The sequence below is a fragment of the Sprattus sprattus genome (assembly GCF_963457725.1).
Source record: "Sprattus sprattus genome assembly, chromosome: 3".
Taxonomy (NCBI): domain Eukaryota; kingdom Metazoa; phylum Chordata; class Actinopteri; order Clupeiformes; family Clupeidae; genus Sprattus; species Sprattus sprattus.
The window spans coordinates 15,126,366-15,141,161 of record NC_137922.1 but is presented as its reverse complement, the minus strand read 5'-3'; the positions used below and the strand labels follow the sequence as shown (position 1 = coordinate 15,141,161).

Genomic DNA, 14,796 nt, shown 5'->3' with positions numbered 1-14,796 from the left:
CTAATATCAATGCAATTCGGGTTTCACACATTAAAAACGACCTTGTCTGTCTGAAAGCTCAACACTATTTATAATGAGGCGCGATCAATAAAGGTCTAGTAAATGCTGAATAGCATAGAAAGTGCTACTAGTTGCTTTCATGACCCTAATTTAGGTTCATCAGGTTGTCCGTTTGCCACAAATGTGGGGTCAGTGAAGTAACATTTGGCTGGAATACTAGATTGCGTTTATCATGAACTCTGGGAAAAAGCCTGATGGTGTGGGGACATAGGGATTCGTTTGTGTTCTCAACTCTGATCCAGTGATGAGGATGTTATGACATGTTCCTGGAGGCTATTGCCCTGTATTACGGCATGGTGAGGCTGAAAAAAATGTTTGATGAAAACAGATTTAATTTAAAATACCTTGATTTGACGTTCGATGTTCCTGTATGCATATCCAGACACATGTCTACATAGAGTATAGAGGAGTAAATTCAGGGATATACAGTAGTGTACCGTCATTCTCTCACACACTCTGATCCTGTTTTTGAGTATGTGCGTTGGGAAAAGTTCATATCATTTCCATGGCATGGTGAGTTTGTCATGGTCACTGTTGTTCCAGGACATAAGCATGCCCATCTGTTCGTTAAGATTGCAATGGCTTATTGATTATTGATCAGAGGCAGTCTGAGACAGGCAGAGAAAGACACCAAGCATGTAGTGTTTCCAAGCTAACCGACACTTTATTGTATGCAGTACCATAAACCTACCGTTCTGAACCGAGTGCCGAGACACGGAACCAGAACCAGCTGTATTTACAGATGACGCATTGAACAGAAACCTGCATGGATGTCAGACGTTGTCCTCGATATGAGAAAACAAGACAGCCCCTGTCCCAAAAACAAAACAAAAAAAAAACAATTCAAGTAGGGACAGAACACTGCTGTTTCTTAAGCAGCAAACAGGGGCTGCTGCTCGTCAACACGCTCACACCACGAGTCCTCTGAAGGTGATCCAGCGTATGCATGTTTTGAAGATTCAGCAGACTGAACACCTCTCTCTCATGGTCAAGGATAACCAACAGGAACACATGAAGGCGTGCCAATATTACAGCAAGCACACCTTACATACACTTCTGATAAAACTACAAACACACACGCGACACACAATCCAATGAGCACCTCCGTTTAAGACATGCAAACCTTGACACTAAAGCACTCGACTTCTACAGCCACTACGTCATTGTTCATCAACATTCACCTAAGCACCACAGAACAGACACACAGTTCACACACACGCACGCACACCCACCCACACACACGGAACGAAAAACAGAGAGGATGTGTGCTCCAGTGTGTGTAGGTGTGTTAAAGGCACTCCAAACTCGTGTGCTACTGTGACCAATAAAACCATAGTGTGTGGTGACTGTTGGATACCTATGCACTTTTTGCCCTGATTTCTTATCTGTTTAGTTTTTTTCCACTACATGGGGTCTGCTTGTTAAGAGCTCATGAGCAACGCATGCAGACTGTACACAAGTACATAAACAGACAGGCACACACACTCATGCGTGCGCGCGCACACACACACACACAATTCAGTTTGGTGGAGCAGTTAAATAGGTGTAGGCTGTTCTGTGTCAGTGTACTGTTGGGAGGGGACTGCGGGAAGACTGTTAAAGTGAAAGTAAATTAAGTGGTTAAAAAACATCAACAACAAACAAAGACGAATTAAGTAACATTCCACTACCAGCACACTGCCTCTTGGATCCACCACCAAGCACTCTTTCCAGCCAATAACTTCGGAGTCTGGCACTCAGTCTCTTTAAATCTTCTTCTGTAAGAGAATGGTGGCAGGCACCAAGTGCCAAGCACACAAGGGAGAATTTAGGAGAACAGGTGAGGGTGCAGTAGGGCCTTTGGCCACTAGATGTCAGGATTGTGTCCCTTACGGCACAGTCCAAGTCAGTAGGTAGCGTGCATTCAGAATAAAATAAACAGACATCAGGTTGTCAGGGTGAAGCAAGGCATCATCACGTTCTTGTCAGGTTTCTGTGCACCTTAGCTGTGTCCAGTTGAATGCGTGATGCCCTTTGTGTTCACTACACTGACAGTCAAATCCTCCATTGAGATCTGGAGAGAGGAGCAGCTTCCATATTTCACTGATGTCCTTTTGTACAAATAAATAATGACAACAACAACAATAACAAAAGAAAAGGCTGGAACAACAGCAATAAAAATACAGCGTCACTGAGAGTTGGGGGGGAGAGAGAGAGAGTGTGTGTGTGTGTGTGTGTGTGTGTGTGTATAGGTGTATATGAATGGGGGGTAGGAGTAGATGGCTCTTCTATGTTTCCTTGAGTTCTTCTTTTTTTCTTTTTTGCTTGTTTGCTTGTTTTGTTTTGAAAGACGGCAACACAGCCTCAGCCTCCGGAACAGGGGCGTGGTCCGAGAGCGCCACGGAGATGGGCCTATTCGAGGGCGCGGGGATGATACTCAGGAGGAGGGGTTGGAGGTGGAGGCAGCATTGGTGGTCTGGCCGTGCTCACCACTGCTGGAGTCTAAGAAGGGAAAACAAAAAAGGAAGGAGAGAGAAAATAGAGCATGAGACAAAAGGCAGGGTGACAGGCAGAAGCATCTCTGAGGTAGTAGCTAGCAAACACCAACCTTGGTAAGCGCTTAGAAGCCAGACTGACCTGGGTTGGCAGATCCAGAGGGGCTGGAGACTGCAGGGGTGCGGGCGTGAGCAGGGATCAAGATGGACGCCAGGGATGGATTACTGGACAACTCTACAACAACAACAACAACAACAACAACAACAACAACAACACAGGGTCTTTAGAACAAAGACAAACACACACATTCAAACACTGCACCTTCGCTACATGTCCCCGGGTGAAGTGAGCGGTAGGCGAGTGGTAGAGAGCGCCTACCCTGAGTGGTGAAATTGAAGAGTGGGGGTCGGTCTCGGCCGTTAGGCAGCTTAGTGTTGGGCTCGCGCAGCTCGTCGAAGAAGGAGTGAGCGCACGCCTCCAGGGGGGAGAACCGGTTCGAGGGCGGGTACTCCAGGAGACGCGAGCAGAGAGCGATCGCCTCTGGGGGGGTGCGGGGCCGGAACACCTGCATCACACACACAAACACAAACACACACGGAAAAGGATCATCACACATTTTAATGACACACCTCTTCCCGTGCAGTGCTGTGGGGGTAGGCGCACACACACACGCTGATGCACGTGCAGACAGACAGACAGACAGACACACGCCCACAAAAGAAGAGGGATAAAGAGCAGGGCAATCTGTAGCAAGAGATGGATGTGTGCAGTAGTTGATCTTAAGTGTGTGTGTGTGTGTGTCCTAAAAGTAGAGACCACGGCGGTGTCTCTGCAGCCATACCTTAGTCCAGGGGTGTGCCTTGATCTGGGGGAACTTGAACTCTGTGTAATTGGGGTTCATCTCTCGAATCTGCTCCCTACTGGGCGTGCCCAGAACCTAGGAGACGAAGACCAAACCTTATGAACTCCCACACACACTGCGCTTGAATATATACACACACCGCTTCATCACACTGACAAAGACTACAGAAATCCCTATCCACACACACACACATCCCATCATATTTAAGCACCTTGATGATCTCCACCAACTGATCCACTCCGCTGTCACCCGGAAAGATGGGCTGGCCCAGCAGCAGCTCTGCGAGGACACAGCCTGCTGACCAAACATCTGTGAGGAGAGAGACGACCGTCACTGTGGTAACCATCTCAAAGTCACCCTTTACCGCAGCATGTAAGTTAGGTTCATCTGTTGCTGTTCACTATTAATGTTAGGGATTCGCAACCATGTTCCTTACGACACCTCAGACCTCTCCAGGATGGAAGTGCAGTGTTTGTCAATTACATTAGCAGGGGTCTAAGAATGCTGAATGTCTCGACTGTGTGAATAACTTTAGAGCTGCTGTATCTTTGCTAGATTTGTAGCATGTTTAATGTTAGCATTGGTACACTTATGCTAAGTGCATAGTAAGGTTAGCGTGAAGATAACTATCTATGTTGAATGTGTGGTATGTATGAATCGTATTAGTGTTAGTTTACCTATGCTGGACGTGTAGTCGGTGGCTCCGAAGATGAGCTCTGGTGCTCTGTAGTAGCGTGAGCAGATGTAGGACACATTGGGCTCCCCACGTACCAGCTGCTTTGCACTGCAGGAGACGTTACATCGTGATCATTTACACCATTATCAAACCACTCACTTAGCAGCAGCAACATCATTATCTTGTTCACTACAACCAGCAGCACCAAGATAATCCCCATCACCGCCAACCCCTCAGGTGCCAATGCTGTTAAAGGCACCGTCATCAGAAGCAGCAGCAACAGCTGACAGCCTAGTGGAGCTGTGAGTAGCTGGGTTTCCATCCAACTTGTTTATGTGAATTTTGACCGTTTAAAGAGGAGAGCCTGAGTGGAAAAGCTTGAAATTTGCATTAAATCTTCTAAATTGAGTAAGAAATGCAGTCGCTGGAGAGAGGTGGATTGACCCCTGATTTGCAAAGGGTATAATGCGGAAAAAAAACTTGGATAAAACAGGTTTATTCAAATCAAATCACATTTGTTGAGATTTTATTATATGTTTCCATTCAAGTTAACCTTGAGAACCTCAAGTTTTGAACCCATTTGTTCACAGGTCCTCCTGGCTCTTGATTAGGAGCGCGTCCAGTTTGAATTCACATAACACAGCATATGGAAAAGCACACAGACTTGCATATCTTTAGCCAAATTTTCATGAGGTTGGATGGAAACCAAGCAAACTAGACTTCTGCTGTGAGATACAGAACAGTCCAAGACTTCACAGAGAAGAGAGACCAGAGAAGAGAGTGATAGATAGATAGATAGAGAGAGAGAGAGAGACAGACAGACACAGAATGAGAATTGAGAGGCAGCTAGGAAAGGAGAGAGAGAATTGAGACCAGAGAAGAGAGTGATAGAGACAGACAGACAGACAGACAGACAGACAGAGAATGAGAATTGAGAGACAGATAGGGAAAGAGAGAGAAAGAATTGAGAGACCAGAGAAGAGAGTGTTAGAGAGACAGACAGACAGAGAATGAGAGAGAAACAGAGAGAGGCAGAGAGGGGAAGAGAGAGACAGAGAGAGGAAGAGAGAGAGAATTGAGACAGACAGGGACGGAGAGAGATATACAGGGAAAGAGAGAGACAGAGGGACAGAGGGGAAGAGACAGAGACAGAGAGGGGAAGAGAGAGAGAGAGAGACCGACAGACAGGTAAAGAGAGAGAAACAGAGAGGCAGAGAGGGGAAGAGAGAGAGAGAGAGAGTAAGAGAGAGAGAGAGAGGGAAAGAGAGATTGACTGAGAGGGAGAAAGAGAGAAAGAGATTGACTGAGAGGGAGAGAAAGTAAGAGACAAACCGACTGACCTCCCAAAGTCACAGAGCTTGAGGATGGCGCTCTCTGGGTCCAGCAGCAGATTCTGGGGCTTGATGTCCCGGTGGCAGATCCCATACGAGTGGATGTAGGCCAGACTGCGGAACAGCTGGTACATGTACAACTACAGAGAAGAGGAAGACAGAAGAGTGTTTGTTTGGTCAGGTCCAGTTTCCAAACTATGGAGCATCCTGTGGGTGATTCTAAATCTGAGGAGGCTGAAGAGTGTTTTGCAGAGCCAGTGTTTGAGTGGAACGATGGACTTCAGAGAGAGAGAGAGATGCTTCCAAAAGAGTGAGTGCTTTTTGAAAGAGATTTACAGGAGAGATGGAAGGAGAGCATAAGAAATGAGATGAGACGCGAGGGGTAGAGCGGAGGGTGACATACCTTTACGTAGATCATGGGGAGCATCTGTTTAGCTCGGCTGTAGTGTCGGGCCACGCGGTACACCGTCTCTGGGACATAGTCCAGCACCAGATTCAGATACACCTCATCCTTCTACAGAGACAGAGAGAAAGAGAGAGAGAGATATAAAGAGGGAGAGAGCGAAGAACAAGATGTTTTGACAATAGCTGACAGATCTTTAAAAAAAGAGGAAGACAGATACCTATAACAGCACATAAGACGACACACAATACACAGTTATGTTATTTTGTTTCTACAGTCACTCTCACTCTCTCTCCCACATACACATGCATTATTTCTCAAAAACTCATCTGATGCCTTGACAAGAACAAATGACCACAAAAAAATTTAAAAACCTGACCCTCTGTCACGGAAGACAGACATTATCTGTGTACATGTGTGTTTTATGTGTGGTCGCTTGTTCTGTATTAGTCTTCTCTGGTAACACGTCGCATCAGCCCCTGTTCAGACGCTGACTCACTCTCCTGCCTCACAACAGCAGCTCCAGCCGGCTTGTCCCATTGGCTGGCTGGCTGCGGCAGGCCAGCTGATTGGCTCGCCCCCTTAGCTCCTGACGACTGGTGGCAGCAGAGTGGTTATGGGAGCTGCAGGTAGTTACCCATTTTCAACAAGCCACACTAAAGCACAGAATGTGTGTGTGTGTGTGTGTGTGTGTGTGTGTGTGTGTGTGAGTGTGTGTGTGTGAGTGTGTGTGTGTGAGTGTGTGTGTGTGTGTGTGAGTGTGTGTGTGTGTGAGTGTGTGTGTGTGTGTGAGTGTGTGTTTGCGTATGTTCTGTTCCTTCTGAGATCAGCAGTGACGCACTGGCAGAAAGAAAGTTAGTACTCAACCTCTAACCGATTCAACAGGCAGAGAATGAGTGAACGTTTCTTTTTCCCTTGTGCTCTCCACCTCCTTCCATCTCCCGCTCTATCTATCCGATCCTTTTCTCTCCTCTCCTCTCCCCTTTCTTTCTCCCTCTACTCTCTCTCTCTCTCCTCTTTCTTTCTTTCTCTCTCTTCTCCCCCTCTCTCCCCTGTCTATCTATCTCTCTCTCCTCTCTCTCTCCTCCCTCTCTCTCCCCTTTATCTGCTGACTGCCTCCAGCCCCCCCGGAGTTAAACAACAGTGGGGGGGGGGGGGTTCTGATTATAAATAGGTGTGCTGGAAGATTGTCTGTTTCCGTGACGGGCAGTGCGTCATTCAGACGCCACAGAGCTGTGGTCAGGGGCATGATTGACAGCTGTCTCAGAGGACGCTGCTCCCATAGGACCAGTGGGGGAATCCCCTCAGGCTCATAGACGTCAACACTGTTACCAGGCAAGAGCTCCACAGACAACATGTCAGGTATGTGTTAATTTCATTGGCTGTCTGAGCATTAGAAACACATGCGAACACACACAGAGAGATGATGTAACTGAAGAACCCACCTGGTCCAGAGAGCACAGAAAAGGAAATGATGAGGAGATGGCAGGACATGACGCAAGACAAAAAAGAAGGACGGGAGAGTTGAATCTCACCTTATCTCCACTGGAGTAAAAGAAGTAGAGCAGACGCACAATGTTGCAGTGGTCCAGCTTCCGCATGATCTGAAGCTCACGGTTCTGACATTAGGACAGAGAGAGAGAGAGAGAGAGAGAGACAAGAAGACACAAATGACTCACAATTAAATTCAGTGCCTTAACAATGGCTACTGTCTTCGACCTGGTTTGCATAAGTTATAAACTATGCCGCCAAGAGGAGACCTACAGCAGCAGTGCAATGGAAAGGATGACGTCTGGAGCAGAACACTGCTCAGCAGGGAAGCCCATTCCTCTGGAAGGAGGGAGGAGAGCTCAAAGGGCTTCCCGTGAAACTCAGCGCTGCTTCACAGGATGTGACGTCAATCACATGGGCCGACATTCACACTTAGCCACCATGATTCACCAGAGCCTGCTGGCCTTACAGTGATCTGCCAACAACACAGCAACATCTGATGAACTATGGTTGCAGTCCTTCATTTGTGTGTGTCTGTAAGATGCCTCCACACACGTGTGTGTGAACGTTTAGACATTTCTCTGTGGACGTGGATGTGTATATGTGAGCTGCCGGTGACAGAGCTGACGTATCTGACAGTGCCCTGGTTCGAGTGCATGACTGTGTGCTCAAACCTGTCTTCCTCTGCTGCGACATGTAAAGTGCATGAGGAGTGTGTGTTGTAGGTTTGTGAAAGAGGGACTAAACCTCACAAGGAGGATACAGCAGTGAAAGCTCAGTGGCAAATCTGATTCAGCACCATGTGCCTTGTCTCTGGTACTAAGGGAGGCAAGGAAGAAATCAAACACACACACACACACACACACCTTGAATCTCTTGTCCTGCAGGACCTTCTTGATTGCCACCAGCTCTCCAGAGTCGCACAGCTTAGCCTGGTAGACCACGCCGAAAGAGCCGTTCCCGATCACCTTGATGTCATTGTAGCTGACTTCTTGAGGCCTGTCAGTGCCCTGGCCTGGAGTGGCCACTACTGTGGTCACTTTACCGCCATCCTTATCTCCTAATAGAGAGAGAGAGAGAGAGAGACAGGATGACGTTACAGTAGGCTTTTTTTCCCCCCCTTCTGCTGGCCAAGAAGCAGACATCCTAAAGTCTCAGCATCATCAAAGGTTTCACTCTTCTTCCTGAAGTAGGAGTCAAACCAGTGCACACACACAATACACACACACAATACACACACACACACACACACACACACAGAGCTTAAGTCATCCTTACACAATTAAAATGCCATAAGTATGAGTCACTGCATACCTTTAACCACACACACACACGCACAGATACCCATGCAGGTCCACAATGACACACAGCTGATCTGATGTATATCAGAGGAGTAGAAGAGGAAATGTGAGGTCATGACTAAGGAATTTCCTCCAAGGACCTGGCTGAACCCACTACAGCAGTGGCACCTCCTCTCCACTACCATACAAGGTGCATTAACACACAGAAATACAAATCAAGTCTCAATGTAAAGGCTTTCTATTCATTGTGTAATGTTTCCCATTTTCACTCTCTCTCCCCTTTGTTCATTTACTGTCTACAAGGGGAGGGAATTGCCACAAAGGCGACGATGCGATATTTAGGCCATGATGCGATAGAATTGCGATTCTTTACAGTTTACGATAGAGCAAGTACTGTGATTCAATTCCACAATACAGTGTTTTTAATTTCTCCCAAACATTACGTTTTGTATACTGGGAGTATCTGCAGCCATCTAGGCTCTCGACTTTGACTACCTTTCCAATTTCCGCTGTGACGCAAAAGTTGATAATGTTGTGCCATAAAATATAGCGATACTACACTATCGATTTTTTCTCCTACCTCTACTGCCTACTCAGCAGAGAGGTAAGAGATGATGAGTCACTCCACAGCTCTCTCTGTTTCTCAGACACGCACCATAATCGTCAGCTGATCTCACTGATCCCGTCACAGTTCCCTGATAGCAGTCATGTACTACCACTGACTCGTACTACCACTGATTCCAGATCAGAGCCAGAGACCACCGCAGAGGAAAGCATCTGCAACAGCGGAAACCAATGCTACAGAAACTCCAGCACCATGGCTCACCTAACAGCAGCTCAGTAGCGGGCTTTGGAAGGGTGCAAGTAGGTCAGTGGGAATTAAGGGTGTGTCGGGTTTAGCCTGGGTTTGACAGGAAGTGAGAGATGATCTGACACTGTTTCACTACTGGAGCAGTACTAGAGGGAAGGAAGGAAAGCTAGGAAGAAGCTTCCATGAGTCTTCTTTCTCATGCACACACATACACACAAACGTGTGCGAACACAGGGGTGCACACGCCCACGCACGCTGAACCCAGAGGCTAAAGAGTTCTGCACACACCTTCCACAATCTTGACAACACCCAAAGTTTAAAGGGAGATGGCGTCACTGGGGCAGTCGTTTTGCGATGATGGCATAGTGAGTCAAATGATGACTGCACTAATAGGAAGTGACATTGGTGAAATGCTCAGGTCCTCAAAAGTCATAATGACTACTACCATTCTTTATGCCTTGATGATCGTTGGACTAAACCACTGTGTCATAGACAGCCTGGATGTTAGTCACTCTAAGTTATGGTTCCTCTTGTATTGTCTGCAGTGCAATTCCACCACTTTAGGATATGAGGTGGGAAAACCCTATGACCAGTCACTCCCATGCTTATGCTGACGGGGAAAAGAGAGTGCTACCCCACAGTACGTCCACAGACATCATCAGCATCCATGCCAAGCATGCTGAAGATCTATAGCCTTTGCCTCACCAGACATCTATGAGTGGTACACAATCATGAAAGCCTCTTGACTCTCTCCACAAAGAATATCTCAAACTTGCTAGGCAATAAGTCTCTGTTGTGTAATCAGACTCTGGCAGAATGCAGGACTGCGTTACACGTCACGAATATTTAATCTGATGACATTATATGCACCTGCCAAATTACTCAAGTCTAATCAACGTAATGGGCCCTCCAGATTAAGGAGCAAACTACAATTCTTGTAAATTGAAACTTCTGTACATCCAAACTGATTGTCAAATAAAAGATAGAAATGTAGCAGTCATGCAGATTCAAAATGTTACATTCAAGACATCTGAAGGGTACTTACGGCTGACTTTCATGCTACCGAAGGATGACGGCTGCGACACTGGTTTGCAGCTCTCCGCGAAGGAAGTGGTTCTGGGGCGACCTGACATGCTCCAACCAAGCAGCTCCTCCGGGACTGCTTGGGTACTCGGGATTAATTAAGTAAGTAAAAAAGAACAGCGGTGTCCTTTAGTGAGGTGTTCTTACTTAATCAAGGTCTGTTACTCGTTTCCTATTTTCTCTACCAAAGGCTCTGCCTTTTAAACGTTAGCTACCGTTTCTACTAACGTAACGTTACCAATATAGACTCTCTTAAAGGACCATTTAGACAGATAACGTTAAATACTACTAGTTATACATGCATCTTTCTCCAAGAAGGTCCTCTGCATAAAATAACGATACAGAACAAGTTGTCACAATCGAAACCGTTCACATTTGATAGCTAGCTAGTTAGCTAGCTAACAATCCGCACTGCCTAGCCTAGCAGGTTACAGCAGGTTATTGGATTTAGTTTAAAATCAAAAGCCGGTCGACAGCGACTATGACACTAACAACAATCAGTTTGTTTAACAAACTTTGTAATCATTACAAATCTAACATGAGCTGTAGCTTATTAAACTGGCTGAATAACGTCGGCTACAATCTTAGCTACTGGCACTCGGTAACTGCTAAAGCTGCATTAGCCATGGTTAACGGCTAACTCCAGTCTGTTCAGTCTAACATTCGCATCGGGATAAAATCGTATAAAACACGTGCAAAAACGAGTCGCCCGGATTCTCCGAGTCCGATATACGCGACAGGACAAAGTGTATCTTCTCTGGTTTAACGGAGGATCCAATGGATGCTATCCTATCACCAAGGGAGACTTTGTCCAGGTCCACGAGAGTGAGATTCTTGACTCCTTCCTTCACCGTCTGTTGGCTGCTCGATACCATAGAAAGACCGGCAGTGTCGTGACGTCACATGTCCCCGGTGACACTGGGTGGGACTGCATGGGTGGGACAAACCTTCTACCTCACAAAACAGAATCAATGGGTGTGCGTGAAATTGCGTGCTCTTATGCAATCACACAATTTTGCCTACCTGCTCTGCCCTCACAACACATTCATGTATATGAATGTAACCTCAGTGAAAAGCAAACATTTAAAAAATGAACTGATGTCCCCCCCCCCCAGCAATGGATGAGCAATTGACATCTTCAGCTCAATCTTTGAAAAACTGAGCTCCTGGTATTACCAGCCAATCAGACTACCCCACAAAATACAAATATCTTAATTTCTCAGAGCAGGACGGGCCTGCCTCCACGGACCACGTGTAGTGAAAATGTTGGAAATGATTCAGAATGCCGTGGTGCATTTGGTCTTTGATCAGGCAAGCAGGACGCATGTAACTCTTATGCTGGTCACCCTTCACAGGCTCCCAGTGGCTGCTGGAATACAAATCCCTCAATTTTGACAGCCACCGGATTGGTACCAGCCTACTTAAAGGCCGCTCCATTCCCCCTCTTGACCACTTTGCTCCTCTGATGAGCGTGTGTTGTCTTTGCCTTTTCTCAAGAGTTTGCAGTCAAGAAGACTCATTTGGCTTGTGTTACCCGACGGTTATACTTTTTAAAATATAATCATAGTTTATATATTTGGTAGGCTATTATTATTTGCATATTATTATACCGGTGCAAGTATCAAATTCTGCTTGATATGTCACTGTGCCCTGCTACCGTCAGGAAGAGGTTTGAGTGTCTCCCTTCTACCGCGGAGTGGCACTAACACTGTATTAAAACATAACTGCCAGGGGAAACTAAGCATGATGGAAATCAGGAAATGAGAAAAACTTTTGTCTCTTTTTGGGAGTGTGCTGATACTAGCCTTGATGAATAAAAAACAACCCAATTAATTGCTTACACACAACAGCTAGAACCAAACTGCTCCCAACTTACGCCTCGAAATCATATTCTTCCTGTAGCTTTTTTTTTTTTATAGGTATATCAGCTAGTACAAAAAATTATACTTCTTATCATTGGGAGTGTTCATTTGACAGAAGAATTAGGATGACATTTCTCAATAGAATACTCACATTAATTGACCATCAGTCCATCAGTCCCCCACAGGCTCACATGATGCCAACTGATCGGCAGCAACAAGCAATGATAAACAACACAGTGTCACAAATTAAACATATGTGGCATGTGACACACTATGCCATGATTAATAGAGGGATAAATGAGACTCAAACACTGTGTGGTCGGCCGTAGTACTGTCAGACTTCAGTTCACAGAGGGCAGACTGGGTCTGCAGATGTCTGTTAACCTGATTTATCAGCGATCACTGGAACTGATTGTCATTTCACAAGCTCTCAATGTAACTTAAGAAGCCTGCAGATAAAACCCTGCTCAGATTACCCTGCCTGTTATTCTACCCATCTCAAGGATAGAGGGGGAAACTTCAAAGAGCTCCCACAGTATTTGCAATGCAAAGTGCACATCTGTGATATAGATAATCATCTCAAAGAGAAAAGGTGATTAACTGAAAGGAACCAACAGACAGAGTTATTACTTTTGGATTCTCAGCAGGGACAACATAAACAAGGGAGGTTTGTGATCGTAAAGTCTTAACAAATACCTTTGTGCTGAACAAATATAATAATATCTTATAAGGTATAGTGTATAGTTTTTAGTGGCATCTAGTGGTGAGGTTGCTGAATTGCTACCAGCAATACCCTTCCCTTAACAAGCGTGCACAAGCAAAAATGTCGACAGCAACATTGTGGGCTCTGTCCAAGAGGACCCACTCGTTATGTAGATAGATACGAAGGGTTCATTCTAAGCTAACGAAAACACACAGCGATTCATAGTTACAGTTAATTAGACATGAATGAAAACATAATTATGAATACTATATTCCATTTCTACCAATAGATGCCACTAACAACCATACACTGTACCTTTACACACTTATTAATTTTTATAAAAACTAAATCCAACACAAGCTTTATTACTAAATCTACTGGTAGCCTTCTTGATAACCACATGGTTATAGCTGTCACATCATGCAGTGAGGTCAAAAACAAAACATATGTCCCATAAACTTAGCCTTCTGATCTAGAAGCACCATAGAGCCATCAGCCAAGGACATATATTTGTATGTTTGATTATATACATATTGAATAAAAAGTTGTTACATATTGAATATATATATACGTTTTGGGACTTGACAGTGCGTCCAGTTGGCTCCAGCAGAGATGAGAGGGTCATAGGTCATGTCCCTGACGAAGTGCACCACCAGTGGGTTACCACGGAGACTGAGCTCCTGCAGGTGCACCAGGCTGGCAATTCCTCGGGGGAGGGACATCAGTAGGTTGTTATGGAGACTGGGCGAAAAGAGGGTGTGTGTGTGTGGGGGGGGGGGGGCGGCATAGGCTTCTGTGAGTGTTTTAAAGAGGGTCAGAAGATCAGTGCTTGTTAATAAGGCAGTAGTGGGCAGGAGTGTGTGTGTGTGTGTGTGTGTGTGTGTGTGTGTGTGTGAGAGAGAGAGAGATCAGGTAGAATGGTTGACCTTGTGAGCTCTGTAGGAAGACTTTGATTGTCACTCAGCACTAGGCACCGCAAGCAGGGAAGGTTGGCAAGCTCAAAGGGCACAGATAAGATTAGATTACCCCCCAGATACAACATGTAGTCTGACAGAGACACACACACACACATATAGGAGATGCAACAAAACAAAACAATTTATTTTTGTATGTTACACAGCTTCTTCACAGAATAGACACAATTATCTAATCATTCTCTTCCTGATTGCCATAGACTGGGTCATGCAGAATACAATTGACAGACCCAGGGGTATCCAGTGGACTTTGTTCTCCCAACTTGAAGACCTAGATTTTTCTGATGATCTTGCTGTCCTTGCACCAAAGCACATCCACCTGCAGGAGAAAACTGACAGACTGAACAAATTTGCTCAACAGGTAGGGCTCAACATAAATGCACATCTATACAAGAAGACTAAGTGCAACAGTGTGGTGCTAGAGATCAAACGCTGCCGGACACGTTCTCAGGATGGACCAGGACCGCATCCCCAAGATCGCCCTACGATGGACTCCACCTCGGAAAAGGAAACAAGGCCGGCCCAAGAACACCTGGCGCCAAATGGTGACAGCGGAGCTGAAGGAGATGAACCTAACCTGGGGGCGAGGCACAGCATGCGGCACAAGACTGGTCAAGATGGAGGCAGATCGTCAAAGCCTTATGTCCCATTAGGGACGAAGAGGATTAAGTAAGTAATCTGCTGAGATTGAGGGTCAAAAGTCCACCATTAAAGATCACAAGTGTTATTGAAGCACAGCATTGAAGAATTAAAGTACATGCAGT

General features: G+C 45.8%; 1 protein-coding gene across 2 annotated transcripts; it reads right to left on the bottom strand.

Moving 5' to 3' along the window:
* Positions 1-704: 704 nt before the first annotated feature.
* Positions 705-11,332, bottom strand: LOC308362522 (glycogen synthase kinase-3 beta-like). 2 transcript variants are annotated; one of them, XM_080835222.1, is made up of 11 exons: positions 10,456-11,332; positions 8,165-8,358; positions 7,343-7,426; positions 5,808-5,918; positions 5,414-5,544; positions 4,075-4,181; positions 3,609-3,706; positions 3,377-3,472; positions 2,914-3,100; positions 2,648-2,769; positions 705-2,541 (listed from the first exon to the last, which is right to left on the bottom strand). In XM_080835222.1, exons 1-10 carry the CDS (start codon positions 10,541-10,543, stop codon positions 2,660-2,662), a joined length of 1,206 nt encoding a protein of 401 aa, XP_080691348.1. In that variant the 5' UTR covers positions 10,544-11,332; the 3' UTR covers positions 705-2,541; positions 2,648-2,659. The 2 variants fall into 2 exon arrangements, with proteins under 2 accessions (XP_080691348.1, XP_080691347.1); XM_080835221.1 differs by having other exon boundaries at positions 2,677-2,769.
* Between the last annotated feature and the right edge of the window lie 3,464 nt (positions 11,333-14,796).